Source organism: Anabrus simplex, chromosome X (genome assembly GCF_040414725.1).
Source record: "Anabrus simplex isolate iqAnaSimp1 chromosome X, ASM4041472v1, whole genome shotgun sequence".
Classification (NCBI taxonomy): domain Eukaryota; kingdom Metazoa; phylum Arthropoda; class Insecta; order Orthoptera; family Tettigoniidae; genus Anabrus; species Anabrus simplex.
This window is the reverse complement of record NC_090279.1, coordinates 184,986,299-185,007,441: the sequence shown is the minus strand read 5'-3', so window position 1 is coordinate 185,007,441 and position 21,143 is coordinate 184,986,299. Positions and strand designations below refer to the sequence as shown.

The following is a 21,143-nucleotide window of genomic DNA, read 5'->3' as shown; positions in this document are numbered from 1 at the left end:
TTAAATGTAAACATTGATTTGACATGAGTAATCAGAACATCTTTCAGCTCTCCTAACCTTTTGACAATTTGCAGATTCGTTAGTTTGCCAGAGCAGGGACGATATTACAGTTCATAATGACCAATACGATCCCATTCGGGGTCGTACTATTTGAGCAAATATAGATGATAAGTTAACCTAATATATCACATATATATCTTCATTTCAGTGATAACTTAACTGGTTAGGCCTGTGAATGTTTTGGTAACAGGGAGTAACTTGGCACCATTATCTCATGGCAATAGACAGAAATCCCACGAATTCTGGTCTGGCACTCAACGTGTTAATACTGCTCAATACTCATAAACACAAAGCATTTACATATTTATTAACGGTACAGGTTTTGTTGCTATCAGGGACATCCTCAGCTGTAAGAATATTGAGTACATGAAGTCCCAAAAGTTGAAGATACACAATAAACAGTTAGCTAAAAAGAGTACATAAACATACTGAAGGAACACTAAGGTTCAAAATGCATTTGATATTAGATAGGGATCCAAATGTGCTGAATTTTACAGTCCCAAAAAGAAAGACATAACACTTAATGTTAAAAAGGTGTGCAGCGAAGAGTAAAATTGGTAAACATATTAAAACAGAAAGAATGTTACTAAATCTTGTGTCCTTAAAATTAAGTGAAATCTGGTCAACTCATTCGCGGTAGCTCGGATATCGGTAACCATTTCCGCCGTATCATAATGCTTTCATTTCTTAACGGAGTTAATTTCTGTGTCATCGTGCATTTTGGATTATTATTTGAAATATTTCAATAACATTTTTTGTGCACAGGAGCCATGGTGCATGCGGTGCGTCAGCAGCAATACTGATGAGCTTTTCGCTTCTGGTGCCGTTTGACGCAGCTTTTTGGACTCCTTGTATTCAATCTTCTTACAGCTGGGGATGTTCCTCAAAGGGACGAAACATGTACTGTTAATAAATATGTAAATGTATTCCGTTTATGAATACTTCAAAATTTTCTTCTTTGCAGACAACATGGTAGATGAGAAACCGAAAATGATGGGGAGGAAAAGCTGCAGAAATGGAGTCGCGAGTTTAAAAGACATGCTATTGGCTTTACGTCGCACCGACACAAATAGGTCTTATGGAAACGATGGAACAGGAAAGGTCTAGGACTGGAAAGGAGGAGGCCGTGGCCTTAATTAAGGTACAGCCCCAGCATTTGCCTGGTGTGAAAATGGGAAACCATGGAAAACCATCTTTAGGGCTGCCGACAGTGGGGTTCGAACCCACTATCTCCCGAACGAATACTGGCTGCACTTAAGCGACTGCAGCTTTAAGAGACATGATTTAAACATCAGTAAGGCTAAGACAGTGGTGATAAAGTTACAGAGGGGAGATGACGAACCACAAATCAGACTAAATTACACCAAATTTATGATGATGATGCTTGTTGTTTAAAGGGGCCAAACATCTAAGGTCATCGGCCCCACACCAAATTGGACAGTGTTAAATTTCAATACGATGCGAGACAAATGCTGTGGGTTAAACAAGATTCATTGAAAGGTAAAATATTATATAAATCCTATTATACACCCATCCTCACACACAGCTGGAAACTGCCATATTAACGAGACAAGACAACTCAAAACTCCAGGCTGCAGAAATGAAGTTCCTACACACTATGATACAAAAGACCAGGAAGGCCAAGATAAGGCATAAAAGAAGTCCGAGAGGAGGTGAGAATAGAAAACTCCCTACTACAAAGGCTCCAGAAAGCAAGGCTGAAGTGGTCGGGCCATGTGAAAAAGGACAAGTGTAAGCAGGACTGCAAGAAGGTAATATGAAAGAGAAGTAAAAGTAAAAAGACCAGTGGACGGACCCAGAGAAAAATGGACTTATCTGGTGAAGAAATCGTAAGTTATGAATTTCATTGTGGTCCATACTGACAACTGATCACTATCAAAGGGTAGAGAAAAGTCCACCTTTCAATACCATTAGCTTAATATAATGTCCTATATAATTGGTACTAGTTTCGACCCTACATACATCTGGTCATCTTCAGCCATGATCTAATTGGAAACATACGTTTACATACAACCAATAATAAAGAATACAATTTGGTATGTCTTTGATGAACTATGTCAATGTCCTTATAGTTATGCTACTTAGGTTCCAAAATGGGTAAAATATAAATATGTAAATAAATTCAATGTTAATTTTAATCTTATACCAGTTGTATAGTATTATTAGAAGTAATTTCACATACCGTACTGTATATGAGTTGACTATGTTTGTAAGATATTATAAGTAGAATTTTGTAAACAATATAAATTTATTAAGGATGATGTGTGTGTTTAATAGAAAAAATTATTAGCGTAAATTGTATAATATTGTATTCTAGGAAAATTTTCTTCGTCTCCTGTTAATTTAAAATTTAGTGCTTGACAATAATGTATTTTAGTGTACCATTTGCCACCGAGGTAGACACCTCATTTGCAAATAAAGAGATTTTGATTTGATAATCAAGTGTTCTTAAGTCGCTCTGGGAGCTGGTATTCCTTATCTGTATAGTTGCTCTCTAAAACATCTAACTTAACAAACTTTTAAAAGCACAGTGCTAATCTACTCCTCGGGAACTTGCTCCGTAGAACATTTGCGTATTTGATCGGAGAGTTCTTCATAATTTTTGGATCTACTGACGGGCAGTGCTATTCCCTAAAATTATAGTGTCTCATAAACTGCAATTGAACTCGTCAAGAATTTGCTCAGTACTATATTTGGATACGTATCTGATTATGGACTTCTTGCCGTACAGTCCTCTCTAACACTTATGTCTTACTAACGTTCATAATTGACGCGCAGTATCCTTAAAATTGTACAGTGCCTTATAAACTGCAGCTGATAAATACCTGTGTTATAGTGCTTCATAAACTGCATCTGACAGTATCATTTAAACTTCACATTTTTACCTGTGCATCTTTCAACGCACAGTACTCCCTAAAGATTTTATTCTTCATTATCAGCAACGTACAGAATTTTTTATACTTTGCAATTTATTTATCTGTGCATTGTTTTACACCTATTTGTGATCGGCTGATGATGACCAAAAATACTGGTCGGAACCGGTACCAACTTTTATTAACTAGGAATGTAAACTTACATTTTTTATTTTAATAGTATTGAAAGGCTGAACCATTTTATACTTTCTTTTAACTTATTAGTGAAATCACTTCAATACGGAACAATATGAAATTCTTATCTCTTATAGTTCAACACAAACCATGACAGTTTTAATGTGTCATTTTAGATTCAATTTTAAATGTGTAGTCAGACTTCATCAATGTTTTAGACTTAGATTTTAAATTAAGACATACCAAATTGTATTCTTTATTACTGGTTGTATGTAAACAGATGTTTCCAATTAGATCATGGCTGAAGATGACCCAATGTATGCAGGGTCGAAACTAGTACCAATTATATAGGACACTATATTAAGCTAATGGTACTGAATTGATGGACCTTTCACTACCCTTCGATAGTACTAGTGAAGAAAGACATTGAGGAGAGAGAACAAGATTGGGAGAAGGCTAGGGAGAGAACAGTGGTTCATGAACGGACAAAGGTGGAGCGGGCTCATACACCATACCTGGGCAACTGGTGATGATGAACGATGATGATGATGATAAAATGAAATGGCGTATGGCTTTTAGTGCCGGGATGTGTCCAAGGACTTCGGCTCGCCAGGTGCAGGTATTTGGATTTGACGCCCGTAGGCGATCTGCGCGTCGTGATGAGGATGAAATGATGATGAAGACACATACACCCAGTCCCCGTGCCTGGGGAATTAACCAATTATGGTTAAAATTCCCGACCCTGCTGGGAATCAAACCCAGGACTCCTGTGACCAAAGGCCAGCATGCTAACCATTTAGCCATGGAGCCGGACAACGATGATGATGATTCCATTTATGAGTATTGAAAAGGTGGACTCCTACTCTGTTTCATTCATCACAAGGATTCATTGTTGGTACTGGCTAAATCATGAAATTTATTTCATGTAATATACAGAAATCTGGCGGTCAGTATTTTTCTGCCCACTCTGTTCCCACCACAAGCAAGAAGTGTGTTGCATACATATTGTGTGATTTGCATGGCATCAGTTTAAGTAGCAGCATCTGTCTTGGATGGCTGGAGTTAATTCTCACTATAAGTTGCTCATGGTTAAAGAAGAGCTCCACACTACTGAAGCAGAGGTGCCAACATTTGAAGTGGATTATCAGTAATCGCCCTCCGTCGCCGAGAAGAATGTTGAGTTAAGTCCAAAGCATGCTCCTTCCTTCTCAATAATGACACCCCTTTTGCCCTTCCCCCTAGCAATCTATTTGAAAGTATATCATATCACACAATAACACTTGCACACAACCTGTTAGTTCTGTGATAAAACATTCCTTGTAGCTTGTTTCTCACGCAGCAGCTGCTCTTCAGTGTAGTTTTTCTTGAAGCATCCTTCTCACTGTGATGACATTTTCGTCTTCTGAACCATAAGCGATTCCAGTGCAGATGTGCTTAATGTAGGCCTCACTTCTTTCTCAATATTTCTGTCAACTATCAGGTACACTTAACACAGCAAATACAACATTACTGAAGGATTTATAGTGGAGAAGAGTAGCGCCTGAGCTCCCTCATTCACAATGAATTTTACAACGCTTATGGGTAGCAAAAGGAAGTCACGATCGAATAAGTATCACTGCCAACTTACAAGCATTGAAACAAGGGTGATTTAGGAGAAAGGACTGAACATTTTCCCTTCTTTTCTCTTTTTCCCCTTTGACCGTAATTCCATAATCGTGAGGTGAAATCCGTAATAATTACGGACAATCCGTAATAGTTGGCACCTCTGCTGAAGAGGCAGAGCAAACAGGTAATCCTGCTGCAGGAAGAAAGTAAGATGTGGACGAGAGTTGCGGTATGTAATTTGAGGAAAAATAAAGCTTGTCTTGAACAGAAAATGGTAACAGCTGGGAGGTAAAAAAAAAAAAAAAAAAAAAAAAAAGCTAAGTTCACAAAAAATTAAAGACAGGATACGTGATCAATGAGCAGTCACAAGTGAAATGTGTTAATTGAAAGCAATAGCAGTAGAAGATCATTAAAAATTATGGGTTTTAAAGCTGGTTGAGGATGGCTCACTAATGCTTTTTGAATGAAATAATTTCAGTTTTTGTAGGAAAATTAGCACTGCAAAGTGTCTCTCAATCAATTATGAAGAATAGATCGTGAGATCTGTTATCAGTTTGTGCCAGAGAAATTCATATTTACTTTTCCAAATCAGCAATACACACCAGATGTCAGTAAATTAATTTTGAACATTACAACACCATAAATTGTTTCATAATTTTATCATTGATTGTACTGTAGTATTTACAGTTTTCAAAATAACACAATTAGCAAAAACAAACTTTTAAATTCTGTTCCTAAAATTATAATAACGCAGGGATTATTCACATATAGGCTATATGATGATGTCAAGAGGAGAAAGGCAAGGAAAGGGCACTGTGAAAATTGGAAGTCATAGTCTGGATATTGCGGACAGCCTTAAATACCAACGAAATGAATTAATGCAAAATGCTAGGGTGGACATGGAGATTAGCAGGAGGGTACAGCAGGGCAATGCATTCTACCAAAGTGCAGGAAAACTCGTTTGGACCAAAGAAAGTACCAAGGAAAAGTAAAGAGATAATGTACAAAATGTATTACTGTATATACCCATACTGACTTATGGAGCTGAGACTTGCACTCTGACTAGCAGGCAAGAGAGTAGAATTGCTAGAGGTAAAGTGCGAGGGCAAGAGAGCAAGAGGAAGACCTAGAACAAGGTGGATTGAATCAGTGAAGAGCAGCATAAGACGACGAAATTTAGACTGGAACAAGATCGTGGAAGAGAAATGGTGGAAGGAAAGAGGAAGATGGTGAAGTGCCATAAATACCCCAACCCAGCACGAGCTGGATAAGGGGAAATGATGATGATGCTATATGGTATTACTTGCATTGCCAAGGATAACCACCCTCCGATACGCCCCTAGGAATACCGTATTTACTCGAATAATACCCACATACTTTTTAAAAAAATTGAGGCACGAAATTGGGGTGCGGGTTTTATTTGGGTCAATGTTAGCATTTTTTTTTTTTCAAAATCAGCCTTACTAAAGTTATGGTGCAGGGATTATTCGGTGGCGGAGATTATTTGCGTAAATACGGTATATTTACTTTTATAAAAAAAAATTAATCAGTAGATGGGGAGGGTGTTTATTATGCAGCCCTGATGATTTAGACCAATGACGTGTCACTACGAACCAGTCTGTCCATGCCAATTGAGGTTGCTAAGAGACTTCTCATCAATAGTTGGTATCTTAACTGATAATCATGTTATCAACTAAAACTAAGCCGCTAGCAATAAAACGGCAGCCATCTTGCCTGAGGTGCATATAGTGAAGTTCACCCAATTATTTAGATAGTGCTGTATAAATACAGTAATAGATTATTATTACTTTTTTTTTTTTTTTTTACTTGGTGATGAAAACTGTAGAGATCTCAACTTAGTCAAAAATGGACCCATCATTTTCTTGAAAATTCCTCTCCATATTTTGAAAAGCATAGAAGTAGTACAAGGTAGTGATGGCATAATCAAATACTTTTAATATTCGAACAAGCTCCATCCGATTATTTAGATACTCGAATAAAATAATTGAATGAGTTTCAAATATCATTCAGTTGTATCGCATAGAATATTTAGATGCGTCATGAATAAATTTGTCAGTTTAAATGTGTTGGATGGATAATTGATTGAAATAAGCGAATAGATGAACTCCTACGAAAAATACAGAAACGCCTTTTTCCAAACATTTCTCCAATGCTGAAACTAAATGAGTGAATCAACTGTCCTAATAACATCACTTTTTATTCGATTATTTTGAAAGCATTCACTATTCGATTGCCTCACTATTTCAAATGGAGTTTCGAATGAATAATCGGATGGAAAAAAATATTCACTATTTGATTGCCTCTAATTCGAATGGAGTTTCGAATGAATAACAGAAAAAAATAATCGAATAGAAAACATTCACTATTGAATTGCCTCATTCATTCAAATGAATAGTCGAAAAATAATCAAATTGGAAATATAATCGAATCAAATGAAATAATCGAATAAGCGATTATTTTGTATTTGATTATCCCAACACTAGTACAAGGTGCATTCAAGTTCTAAGTCTCCTCATTTTCTCTCCAAAATGCTTGCACATTGAAAAAAAAAAAAGCAAGGACATCCTTATGGCAGCAGCTGCAGCCAGCAGTCTCAGACACTTAGAATGATTACTTTCACTTGCAAGAAGTGTGTAAGTAAGATTCTATTAGAATAAAATTTATTGTAGCCACCTATTCAATACAATTCACCGTTTGTGGTGATTAAATTCTAAGTGATTTGTATACACTACATAGGTACATGTTTTGCCCTGTTTTTGGGCATGTACGTATACAAATCACTTAGAATTTAATCACCACAAACGGTGATTTGTATTGAATAGGTGGCTACAATAAATTTTATTCTAACAGAACGGAACAAACATGAGATTAGTTGCTTGTAAGAAGTGTGTAATCATTCATCTTCTCCACCTGCCTGGTATCACATTCATCATCGAGTGAGACACGTGGTGATGTTGTTGATGTGAAAATCATGCGTTCATGAGTGTAAAAATTCCACAAATGCATAACACCATGTGAAAAAAAAAAAACCAGCCTCAGGCCAGCACCAGCCAACCTGACGTGACTGCAAGAGTGGAGCAACAGATTATAATACAGGACTGCCGCACGACTGTGGAAGAGACTGCCTCAAGGTGGACATTATCACAGGTCTGGTGCAAACCAACGTTCATGACAATCTCAACATGTGAGAAGCTTTCTCCAGAGGTTCCTTAACAACAAATTCAAAGTGATTCATCATGTTCCTCACTCACCTGTCTTGCACCCAGTGATTTTTGGTTCTTCCCTAAGTTCAAAGACACTCTGCAGCGTCGCATATTTTCCAGTCATGCTGCTCTTGCATCAGTCATTTTCCAGTGAGGTACACACACCCCTAAAAGGAGCTTTTTTTTGTAGCAGCAATCATGGCGGCAACGCTAAGAAAAATGTATACGTGTAGAAGGAGACTATGTGCAGAAGTGACAAAAGTTTTTGGGGTTTGGTTTAAAGAGCATTTGAGATAAAAAATAAGAGATCCTACAACTTAAATACCCTTCGTACTCTTGGCACCAGGAAACTATTAAAATTCATTTTTAATTTCTTGCTGAAATTTAGCACCAAAATAGAGCTTTGTTTAGGGACCTAACAATCAATGATCAAAATATCACAGACATGCCACTCAAAGGCAAGTATGATTCAGTCAATGAGAACAATTTCCTTCTCAATATTTTTATTTTCCGTCCTGCAACGTCTCATGTGCATTGCTAGGTCAAATGAATCAGGAAATGCTCTAGAACAGTGGGGACAGATAAGCCGGTTTGCAGTTCTTTTCCTCCTTTTAGACTCACAACAACACTCGTATAACTTCGGACGGAGACAGGTTTCACAAACTGAATGAAGGTAATTCCTGTGTTTTTCCAAGTTTGATTGTTCACTAAATGTCTCTTGACACTTTCCACACTGGAACACTTCTTTTTCGTGGACTGCCCTGTGCTTGTTCAAGCCTTCAACGTCACGGAACGTCCTCAGACAAAGCCTGCACACTACAGGGTGTTCAGGAGATGAAGACACTTCTCCATCATCACTATTATTACCTACTACAACCTGGGTGGTAACTTCTACATCTGAGTCCGATTTATTATCTGCGAAATGAGTGTTTTTGACATGCTTATCAAGACTACTCTGCTGTGTAAAGGGTAAGTCGCAATAAACACAAGTTAGCCGTTTGACTGGCCTTGAATGAATTCGTTCATGTTTCACTAAATAGGAATGGTCCTTAAAAGTTTTATCACATATTTGACAAACAAACGGCCGCAGACTGGAGTGAGAAACGAGGTGCCGTTTCAACGAATATGTGTTAGCGAATATTTTAAGACAAACATTGCATCTTCCTTCAACTGAACTGGCTTCTTCGAGCGATACGAGAGAGTTATTGACCTCTATTAGTTCGTTCCTAAAGTCGAGACTAGCCGCATGTTGTTCTTCATGGCACTTGAGACGGATACTTGCAGTCCTCATGGGTGAAGTCCAGGGTCGCTTGCCCTTCCTGACAGGTTCATTATTGTTAAGAGGGGCTCTTTGGTTTGTGATGTTTTTGGAGGTACCACTGCTTCCTGGAATGTCTATTACTACCATTTCCGGAGCCCTCGGTGCTGCCTTTGGTGCTGTCGCTGGATTAGCAGCCGGAGCCCTCGGTGCTGCCTTTGGTGCTGTCGCTGGGTTAGCAGCCGGAGCCTTCGGTGCTGCCTTTGGTGCTGTCGCTGGATTAGCAGCCGGAGCCTTCGGTGTGGCCTTTGGTGCTGTCGCTGGATTAGCAGCCGGAGCCTTCGGTGTGGCCTTTGGTGCTATCGCTGGATTAGCAGCCGGAGCCTTCGGTGTGGCCTTTGATGCTGTCGCTGGGTTAGCAGCCGGAGCCTTCGGTGTGGCCTTTGGTGTTGTCGCTGGATTAGCAGCCGGAGCCTTCGGTGTGGCCTTTGGTGCTATCGCTGGATTAGCAGCCGGAGCCTTCGGTGTGGCCTTTGATGCTGTCGCTGGGTTAGCAGCCGGAGCTTTCGGTGTGGCCTTTGGTGCTGTCACTGAGTTAGCGGTCGGAGCCTTTGGTGTGGCCTTTGATGCTGTCTCTGGGTTAGCAGCCGGAGCCTTCGGTGAGGCCTTTGAAGTTGTCGCTGGGTTAGCAGCTGGAGCCTTCGGCGAGGCCTTTGATGCTGTCTCTGGGTTAGCAGCCGGAGCCTTCGATGAGGCCCTGGGTGCTGTCGCTGGGTTAGCAGGCAATTGTTGGTCTGGCAACTTAACCATGGACTGCTCTTGTATTTTCTCTTCGAGTATTTGAACATCATCACTGGCGTCATCAGCATCAGTCTTATTATCAGGTGTGGAACATAGCTGCAACAAACAGACAGATTGAAAGTAAAACAATACATTTCAAGGAACATTACACCTACAGTAGTGTGCAAATTAATCCGAACCCAGTCGTTTACAATTAATGTTGGCAAAATTGTGTATTCCAGTTAAATACTGCTCCCACTTTCAAGCAACCATGGCCTTAAGGTACAACTCCAGCATTTGTCTGGTGTGAAAATGGGAAAAACATGGAAAACCACCTTCACAGGCTGCTGACGGTAGGATTAGAACCCACCATTTTCCGTAAGCAAGCTCACAGTTACGCAACCCTAACCACATGGCCAACTCGCTCGGTCATGGACTGCTTAAGAAACACTCCAAAAGATTAGCAAGGAGTTCTGAAATAGGCTGTATAACTGTCTAGCAAACAATAGAGCATATTTTGAACATTTAATTCAGTAAATTGAATTTATTACATGCAGGAAACTTCCCAAAATAAACCATGGTTTCCTCAAACCGACCTACTCATTCTTTGTTCAAATTCAAGTGGTTCCAACTATGACAGGCTATCTTTACCTCGATGAATATCAATAACAGGCTCATGGATGATCCTGCAGTATGTATTCTGTGCTTTAATAAGCAGTGATATCAAGTTACTTTTTTTAAATGGAACAATATCCATTCCAGTTCCATACATAGTTGTTCAGGGATGCAACCATTCCACAGTCACAAATGTGATGGGCTATCACTCGCTGACGAGTATGATTGTCTTCTTCAAAATTCATTTTTTGTGGTTTCTTAGATGGCTGTAGAGCAAGACAATCTTTAAGCCGCAGATTCTACCGCATTGATGACATATATTTGGTCTGGTAGGGGCTGGCCGTGTAGTATTATTTTTCCTCAGAAGTTCCCATCGTTTCCCAGTATTGTGCTTGTCAGTTTCTATTTTCCGACGTTGTTGCTCAAAGAGCCGAGTCCCTTCGAAGACATTACCGCGCCATACTGAACAATCAAATACAGTAGCATCCCAACTGTCAGTTTTAATTTGACACTTCTTCATGCTGGACTTTAGTGTATCTTTGTACCGCTTTTGTGGTCCTCCGTGTCGTCTTTGACCATCAACTGGGAATACAGAATTCGTTTTGGCAGGCAGAATTCAGGCAATGCGAACAATGTGGCCTGTCCAACAGAGTTGGTGCTTGATAATTATGACGTCAATACTGGTGGAGTTTGCTTCTTCTAGAACACAAGTGTTAGTGCACCGTTCTTGCCATTTAACTCTCAGGATCCCTCTCAGGCAACGTTGGTGATGTTTTTCAAGGCATCTGTAGGTAGTCTATGTTTTTTTTTTTTTTTTTTTTTTTTCAATTTGTTTTATGTCCCACCGACACAGATAGGTCTTATGGAGACAATGGGCTAGGAAAGGCCTGGGAGTGGGAAAGAAGCGGCCGTGGCCTTGATTAAGGTACAGCCCCAGCATTTGCCTGGTGTGAAATATGGCAAACCAGGGAAAACCATCTTCAGGGCTGCTGACAGTGGGGCTCGAACCCACTATCACCCGGATGCAAGCTCGCAGCTGCACAGCCAACTTGCCCAGTGGTAGTCCTTGTTTCACATCCATATGTAAGAGATGGTATAACAATACCTTGGTATACACGAAGCTTAGTCTGAGCAATAATATTACGATTATCAAAAGACCCCTTCCCAAAGGCACCCAAAAGCCACGCTGGCACATTTGAGGCAGCGATGGATTTCGACATGTAGCACCAGCGAAAAGGAGTTTTGAAGTCTGCCTGTTTTCAAATGTGAGCCATCCATAGCTAGTCTTCCAATCCATAATTTTTAACTCTCATGATTTTGTTATAGCTCTCAATTAACATATTTCACCCGCTACCACATAAGCAAACTCTCTCTTTTCAGTCCCATATTCGCATAGCCTGTTTTCGATTTGGAAACTTTGCTTTCCATCCGCAAAATGCCCAGGGGTTACTGTTTGTATGGGAACAAGTGCATGAGAAGGGAGTATGTTGTAGAACCAAAATAAATTTGCTACAACTGGGCTCAGAAAGAAGAATTAAAGAAAGCTAAATCAACATGTCGATAATTTTGCGGCTCAAAGTGCAGAAAATTTCCTAAGGCCGAGAAAGAAGTGCTTGACTGTTTAGTGGAATTGAGAAATGATGGCACTACTGAATCATATGAAATGATGCAGATGAAAGCTAAGGATGTAGCAAAAACAGTGACAGTATAGGTATACAATGTAAGGTGAGCATGGGATGGGCTGTTTGTTTTGTGCGCAGACATGGACTTAGCCTGCAAAGACGAACCACGCTGGCTCAGCATCTACCGCATGATTACACGAGCAAAGTACATTCGAACCTTGATATTTCCAACCTCCGTTACTAGAATTTTCAGTACCTCAAAGTAACTTAAATTTCTCGGCCATCTGTCCTATTCTTCACGTGTATTTATTTCTCTATTACTCGAAATTCGGTTACACAAATTTCTTGATTTCTCGAAGCAAATATTTCATCCCTTCAAGCAAAAAATACTCTGTAACTCGAATTTTGTGCAACACTAACTGTGAAATACGGCATTTGTGGTTTGTGAGGAACAGTTAACAAGTAAGGAGCCTCCGTGGCTCAGACGGTAGTGCGTCGGCCTCTCACCGCTGGATACCGTGGTTCAAATCCCGGTGACTCCATGTGAGATTTGTGCTGGACAAAGTGGAGGTGGGACAGGTTTTTCTCCGGGTACTCCAGTTTTCCCTGTCATCTTTCATTCCAGCAACACTCTCCATTATCATTTCATAGCATTTATCACTCATTAATAAAAATCACCTTGGGAGTGGCGACCCCATTTTAATAACAGCCTATATATGTTTCATTCATTACATCCCTGACCCAGTCAATGACTGGATAACAGGTTGTAGGTTTTAACTAACTTAACTAAGTTAACAAGTAAAGAAAGGGTTACAGTGTTGAGAGCTAACATGTTGGGAACTGAAAAACTGAAACTTCTAATGATCAGGAAATCAGTGAAGCCTCGCTGTTTCTCGGGTGTGAATTAATTACCGGTCACGTATGAAAGCAACCCCCGAAGTCCCAGATGACAAGCTCCATTTACAAATCTCAGCTGAGTACTGTTGACGAGAAGTTTCAATGTGAAGGGAGGAAAGGTTAACAGTAACAAACAGAAGATACTATCGGATTCTTCCCAAAGGTGTTAGGTATGTTTCTTGTTTCACTACTGTATGTACTGTATCCTGTCTTCTAAAAAGTTACTCTATAAGTGTTATAATTAAAGTGATGCTGTAAAATACAGTTTGTTTGTATATTTTAAAATACTGTTAAAAATAATGTATTCAGTATAAGCCCGTAGATACGTATGATTCAATTATGTGCTATACATGCTCAAAAACGGTATTCTCTATATCTCAAAATTTCGATAACTCAAAATAAACTTTTGCACCCGAGGTGTTACAAGATATCGAGGTTCCACTGTAATCGAATTTCATAGATTCACCATCAAACTTAGATGAGAAAATAACCTGTTGTCTTCTTTCTCAAACTGGAAACATGGACCAAACTCCTGTTTATTTTGATATGCTGCAAAGTACAACAGTGCACATGGAGGGTGTGTCGACCGTATTAATTACAGTGAACCGTCATGTTGGTAGTTACGGCAGACAGCAAAAAGCTACCACCGTTTGTCGTTTTCAAAAGAAAAACTCTGCTGAAGTGCAATCTTCCAGATGACATTGTCATTCGAGTGCAGGAACAAGGATGGATCTTGGATAGATCTCAGCTGATGTACACTGACTGAACAAATGTCATGGGACAGCAGAGCACTGATGCGCAGGTGTGTTGCCTGCGCACCACACGCCCCCTGTGCCAGCAGCAGTTGTATAGGAGACCTTGTGAGCAGTGGATGTGCATGTGACAGGTGTAACATGGAACGTGGTCGTGAGCTGACACCGTTCAAACGGGGTATGGTGATCGGTGCCCGACGGATGGGAAGTGCGATTTCGGAAGTGGTGCGGGAATTCGGCTCACACGATCAACCGTGTCCAGGGTGTATCGTGAATGGTTGAATGCGGGTGTCACTGTCCACAACAGATGAACGACCGGCCGTCCAACCACCCTCGATGACCGTGACCGGCGACATCTGAGACGGATTGTCAATAGTGACAGATGGGCACCCGTGCAACAAATCACGCCTCAATTCAACACAGGCTGTGCCAGACACGTCTCCCAGTGGACAATCTGTAGGAACATGGGTTCTATGGGGTATGGGAGCCGGCACCGCACACGGGTGCCACTGTTAACCCAACGTCATCGGGCACAACGACGCACATTTGTCGCCAGACACCAGGGATGGACACTGGAACAATGGCGTAACGTGATATGGTCGGACGAACCACGGTTTCAACTGCACCATGCTGATGGGAGGCACCATGTATGGCGCATACCACATGAAGCGATGGATCCCTCCTGCCTCGAAGGTGTGGTCCGGGGCGCTGGTGTCTCTGTTATGGTCTGGGGTGCGTTTTCCTGGTATGGAATGGGCCCCCTAGTTGTTCTGGAAGAGACTTTGAATGGTACGCGGTATGTTGAGTTGCTCGGAGACCATCTCCACCCATTTTTGGCCTTCCAGCGCCCAGACGGTTCTGCGGTGTTTCAAGATGATAATGCGCCGCCAGATCGCTCCCACGTCGCCCGGGAATTGTTCCAGGAACATGCTGTGGAGGTCCAACGACTGCCATGGCCACCCAAGAGCACCGATATGAACCCTATCGAGCAAATCTGGGAAGTCCTGGAACGCAGGCTCCGTGCTATGGATCCTGCACCCACGAACAGACCAGCATTGGCGGCCGCTCTGCAAATGATTTGGTGTCAGCTGCGTCCAGAGGACTACCAGGGACTTGTCGACTCAATTCCAGGAGTCTCACTGCAGTTCACAGGGCCAGAGGAGGCCCCACACGTTATTAAGTGGCTATCCCATGACATTTGCTAAGTCAGTGTATTGAAAGACTGGCTGAAAGTTGTGTGGGATCGACGGCCTGAAGCTTTACTTCATAAAAACTCCATGCTTGTTCTGGGCAGTTTTCGTGTCCATTTAGTGAAGCCTTTCAAAAATTAGATGTCCCGTCTCAACACCATAATACCAGGTGAGCTAACATCAATTTTACAGTCGCTGGATGTCTCGATGAATAAATCATACCAAGATTATCTCCACTGGTTTTATGGGGAATGACTGGCATCTGGCTCCTTCTAACCGACAAAAAAAAAGGGGACAGTATTAAGAGACCCAGCGTTGAACAATTCTGCTCTTGGATTCTTTGAGCTTGGAATCCGATCACAAGAGACACAATTGCGAAGAGCTTCATATTAGTATTGACTACCAGGATAATCCAAATAATTTTGTACAATTTTGTAAGAAGTTCAAGATCAGGCCAGGCTGAGTGGCTCAGACGGTTGAGGCTCTGGCCTCCTGACTCCAACTTGGTAGATTCAATCCTGACTCAGTCCGGTGGTATTTAAAGGTGCTAAAATACATCTGCCTTGTGTTGGTAGATTTACTGGCACACAAAATAACTCCTGCAGGACAAAATTCAGGCACCTCAGCATCTCTGAAAACCATAAAAGTAGTTAGTGGGATGTAAAAACAATATTATTATTATTATTATTATTATTATTATTATTATTATTATTATTATTATTATTATTATTATTATTATTATAAGAAGACCAGGATATCTAGGCCATGGATGGCTTGGAGAATTACGATGTGGGACGACACAACAGATAGGTACGAGCAACTCTGCTAATTAAGATTATCTGTCTACCGGTATAGCTGCCGAAGAAAGCTGTGGAGAGTAAAGGACTGGTAAGCTGATTTTATTTACGCATTTAATAAGCTAATTTTGATTCGCGCACGTTTTATGCCTGATATTTATTAAGCAATGTTTGTGTTGCTATGGCTGACCCCAAGATTAAATTCACTTGTATTGCCGCCACTTGTGAACTTGGAACACGGCTTTTGACGAAAAGTCATACATCTGTTTAAATTTTGTGATATTAAAAACTGTAAAGGCCCAGAACGGTCTGTACAACATTTAAAAAATTTGGCATGAATTAAGAGATTGTGAATTCTGCTTTTGGTGTTCATTAACCCATTCGCCTCATATTTAAATACCATAGGAGTTCACTAAGAAATCACATTTAAATACCGCTCTACGGCCGTCGTCATCACAGTATTATTTAGAAAATCATACAAAACCAACCAGTAAATATTCCTTTCTGAAAATTTGCATGCATGATCACGAAGTAATAAACTTATCAATGCCGCTATTTTAGTACATCTGCTGGGTGTGGTACACGTCAAAACATTCTTCTAAGTGAAGAGCTACGCCACACTTTTTGCACTGCCAGCACCTTTCGCTTCTTTTACCCTGGCTGTAGCACACAACACACCTTCTTGTGACTTTTGATTTCTTCTCTGTAGGGGGAATACGCATAGGAAAGTGGGCCCATGATTTAGCTTGTAATCTGGTTGGGGTGGTGCTCGCTGAAGGTCGACCTCGAACCGAGTACTCCGGCAACTGAACAGTCTCTAGTAGCTGCTGCGCAATGCTAGTTCGGACGTCCGTATAGCTCGTCTTTCTGTTAGCAGCGATCTTGTGATACACAGTGAAGGAATTGAAAATACACATATCTAGGAGGTAAAAGAATATTTTCCTATATCCTTTTACTGTGCGTCGCATGACGGGGAACAGAGCTGTAACCTGATCCTGAAGGTCAACACCACCCATCCCCTTCTAGTATTCAAGGCCACACTTGGGCTTTATCACTTCTTCCCTCGGGGTTTGTCCTCTCTTTCGTCTGAGTTTGCCTGTCCCTGTCATGTCAGCTGATTTGTGTTTAGTGGTGAGAAAGCAAACATCCTTGTTATCTTTCCACTTCACACACAACATACTGTTGGCAGCCCAGGTCTCGTACTCTCCACGTTTTAGTTTCTTCTTACTGATATCGCGAGGCATGTCTTTTCGGTTCTGTCTAACAGTTCCAATTACATTCATCTGCTTGTCGTGTAGCCTTTTGAATAAATCTGGGGAAGACTGCCAGTTATCTAAAAACAATGTATGTCCTCGGCCTAACAAGGGTTCACACATGTTGAGAACAACGTTTGTACTTGCTGGCAGACTTGGATCCGTTACATCATCACCTACATAAATTTTGAAAGACAGACAGTAGCCAGAACTTGATTCACAAATTTTGTAAATTTTTATTCCAAACCTAGAACGTTTAGACCTATTACACTGGACATATGAAAGGCGGCCTCTGAATTTCATTAGACTTTCATCTAGAGCAATGTCTTGTGAAGGTAAATATAATTCTGAAAATTTGGAGCAGAAATGTTGTATTATAGGCCTAATCTTTCTTAGTTTGTCATTACTATCGACTTGTTCATCGTCAACAAAATGTAAAAATCGTGAAATTATAATAAACCTTCCCCTGCTCATGGTTTCACGAAAAATAGGAGTGTTTATACACCTGTTTTTACTCCAGTATAACTGTATTCTTGACTTTCGCACTTATGACATTATTATAACTAACGCAAAATATGCCCTAATTTCGTCGGGTGTAGTCTCAAACCATTTGTCATCGTCTTTCAACTTTTTTCTGTCAGGATTGCTCAACTGTTTTGCTGCATATGAATTTGTCTTGACAGATATTTTGTCAAACGAAGGGTTCATGTATTCACAAAAAAACTGAGAGTTCAGATAGTGGCTGCGTATCAAACTTTTTCAATAAATTTTCACTAACCCCACTGTAATCACTAACCTTATGTACAACAGGTTTATTGTCACTTTTTGTCCAGTTCCAGTCAGTCAAGTTAGTCTGTGCCGAGGTACGAGCTCGTTTCGAAAGACTCGGCACACCGTCGTTATTTGCTTCACTTTCCGTGTCATCAGAACTATTATACGCATCGCTAGTACTCGAACTAAGGACTTCAGGGTATATTTCGTTGTCCCAAACATCACTGCCTTCAATATCACTCTCTAAAACACTATCTATTAGCTTCCGTATTCCTTCTTCATCAACACCAGCATATCTGCTTGACGCCATGATGGCAACTGACAAGAGCGAAATTATGTGAAAAAAGATTCTCTTATCTCTTGTTCCGGAAGTGTGTGAGAACCTGTTGAAAGGGAAAAAACCGAAGCCACATGTGAAAACTTCAGCTCAGAATGCATACAAGTGGCGTCTGTGGGTTAGTGACTGAACTATATGGATTGATGTACAGCTGTGCATCGCCGCGAGCAGAGCTTGTCATTTGATTCATATGCCACGAATAACTATGACGAGCTAGGGTCGTCAAATGATGCGATTGGGTTAACTCGAAGAGGGCTTTGAGTAGAACTATACAAAGAGTATACACCAGGAAATTCTTGGGTCTAAATCACAGTGGCCTGTCTAGTAACGAGGGGTAAGAGGCGATAAAAATGGCAAATGTTTCTGCAGTGCGCTCCGTGCCCAACAGATCCCTGGACAACAATCTGTTGGCGGTGCTGCAGAAAGAAACTCTTGCTCATGTCCTAGGATCCTGTAAACACGGAAAGCTTCTGCGAAACACTTAATGGCATGAAATTAGATCATTCATAGCCAAAGAACTGAAGAAGAAGGCCTTTAATGACCACGAAAAATTTGTGGATCGGCCATGAATGGCAGTTCTTGTCATATCGACATGATAGCCTTCAGAGAACGCAGCCCAAAGACTTCACCATAGACCCAACTGTATGGTTTGAACACCACAAAGGTCTACCGCAAGAGGTAAATATAGAGAAACAAGAGATCTACAAACCCACAATCAAGTCAAAATACAATCTTCAAGAGACTGAAATAACACGACTAATGGTCGGAGCACGCGGCACCATACCTCGACACTTCACCGACACATGGAAGCGTTTCCAGCTACTCATGGAGGGCATTCACAAAATAGTTACTATAACACCCCCCCCCGAGGTTCCATTAGGATCCTGAGCCACCACATATTCGGCGCATAAAGTTGCTATTGATAAGAACTTTGAAATCTATGAATGGTAATATCTATGTTTATTCCTTTGGAAAGTTCCATCACATGTGATCTGTATTAGCTTGTCATTCATGGCAGCCTGTTAATATAGGAGGTTGGTTTTTTGTTCTTTAAAATAATAAACCTGTATATATGTATATACTGATAAATAAATGTTTATGAAGTTGTTTATCTCAATTTTATGACCAAATTTTTTGTAGTCACCACATTAACATCCATGTATTTTTCCCCTTAGAGTTTTGCCCTGTAAATTTTAAGGAAAAAAAAAGGGGGGGGGGAGGGGATTATGCAAGTAAACAGGGTATACAGTATAAATGACAATAATGAAAACTATGTCATTATTTTTAGAGACCATGCAGAAAAATAAAAGTATGTCTTCTTCATTATGTCCTTCTTACTGAAAAGTAGCCTGTACAACAGATTCACAAAACTTAAATTTTGGAAACACCCTCACTAATTCTGAACTCCTTGTGGATGAAAAATGTCAAACCTATAACTGCTGACGGCATACAGAAAAAGATTCTACACAGAGTACAGATTCATGGAGTGGTCTCACCTTTTCTATAGTCTTATGCAGGCTCTTGTAGGTTTGTGTAGTAAATTCTTTGAAGAAATAGAAGGAATTGACTGAATACAAACATCTGTGGCAAATCACATCCCCTTGAACCACCTGCAAATAAAAAGATAATTTTAGAACTTCACAACACTAAAACAGCACAATTCAGCAAATATTAGCAAAACGTATCCTATTCAATAACATGTAATTTTTTCCCTAAAAAAAAAAAAAAAAAAAAAAAAAAAAAAAAAAAAAAAAAAAAAAATATATATATATATATATATGTAAACACACTAGACTACAGACAAAAATCAACAAGCAGAGAACAGGAAGAGGGATTCCAGAAGGAGAAAGAAAATTACGTTCATAATGTAAGAATCAGCCCAAATCAGTGTTTCTTTTTTCAAAAGAGTCTGAAATAGTCTGACCTCTTTCCACTTGAGAGCATAAGGTAAAATTGTCCTTGCATTTGGTTAATATGAACCCATTATTCATGATATTCTTGCTGACAACACATATATACTTGTGAAGCAACAACTGATCCAAATCAAAGAGGGGGAAACTCCTGCAATTTGAAGGAAAAACAACCACATTGGATTATGACAGGTAACTTAAAGACTGCTGTGGAATGCATAAAATGCAGTATTTGAAAAATAGTGTCCTCTTGTCGCTCCTTACAACAATTTTACCTTAAGGAAATATTTTTTTCAAAGTGTGTTTTAAATGTACATAAAGAAACTGATGACGTTCTGTTCATAAGACTCTTATCATTAGTTCTAAGCACCAATTTTCATTTCAAGTGTACTCGGTGCATACTTGTTAAGCTTTAGGAAATTTAAATGTCTTTGACTATTCTGTATTATCTGTATTATCTGTTAATGTCCGTTATGTCTACTTTAATTTAAACTATTAACAAGCAGCTGAAAATGTCTCTCTCGAGTCAAAACATGTTCTGGTAAGTTTGATACTGTAATTTAATTGCTAAATATGATTGGAATTGTATTGAAAAGGTGTAAATCTTCAAGTCTTTCATTCTAGAGTATCTCACAGTCAATATGGAACAATTATGAAGTTTGTAACTTGTAATATGTACAGAGCAAGCAGAAACAACAAATTTTAACTGAAGATAAACTCAGTGATATTCGGCCACAGTTAGCACCAAGTTCCAGAAAATCACTTAATCGTCTAGCACAGGAAGCGAACATATCCGGGGGTCAGCGCACATGTGTAGGAACTTTACCAGACAGATTTTGCTGCAAGATTATGGTTCTGAAATTACTTTTGTGAAAGTGTTTACAATGAAAATTTGGATCCACAGCTAATATTTATGTCTGAAAGAGACAATGTTCTATTTGCTAGACATGTAAACTTTCAAATATGCAACTGTGGAGTACCAAGGACCCGCATATTAAACAGGA

General features: G+C 40.0%; 1 protein-coding gene across 4 annotated transcripts in view; it reads right to left on the bottom strand.

The window, feature by feature from the left end:
* The window catches only part of LOC136886017 (myc-associated zinc finger protein), a 56,039-nt gene that overhangs the window by 23,968 nt on the left and 10,928 nt on the right, over positions 1–21,143 (bottom strand). For 3 of the 4 annotated variants that reach the window (XM_067158727.2, XM_068230548.1, XM_067158728.2), the window contains exons 2-3: positions 19,726–19,839; positions 7,779–10,112 (exon numbers count right to left, since the gene is read on the bottom strand). In XM_067158727.2, the coding sequence (XP_067014828.2) occupies positions 8,427–10,112; positions 19,726–19,839 (1,800 nt within the window). In that variant the 3' untranslated portion in view covers positions 7,779–8,426. Of the gene's footprint in view, positions 1–7,778; positions 10,113–19,725; positions 19,840–21,143 lie in introns of those variants that run through there. The other variant, XR_010861674.2, reaches the window with a different exon arrangement.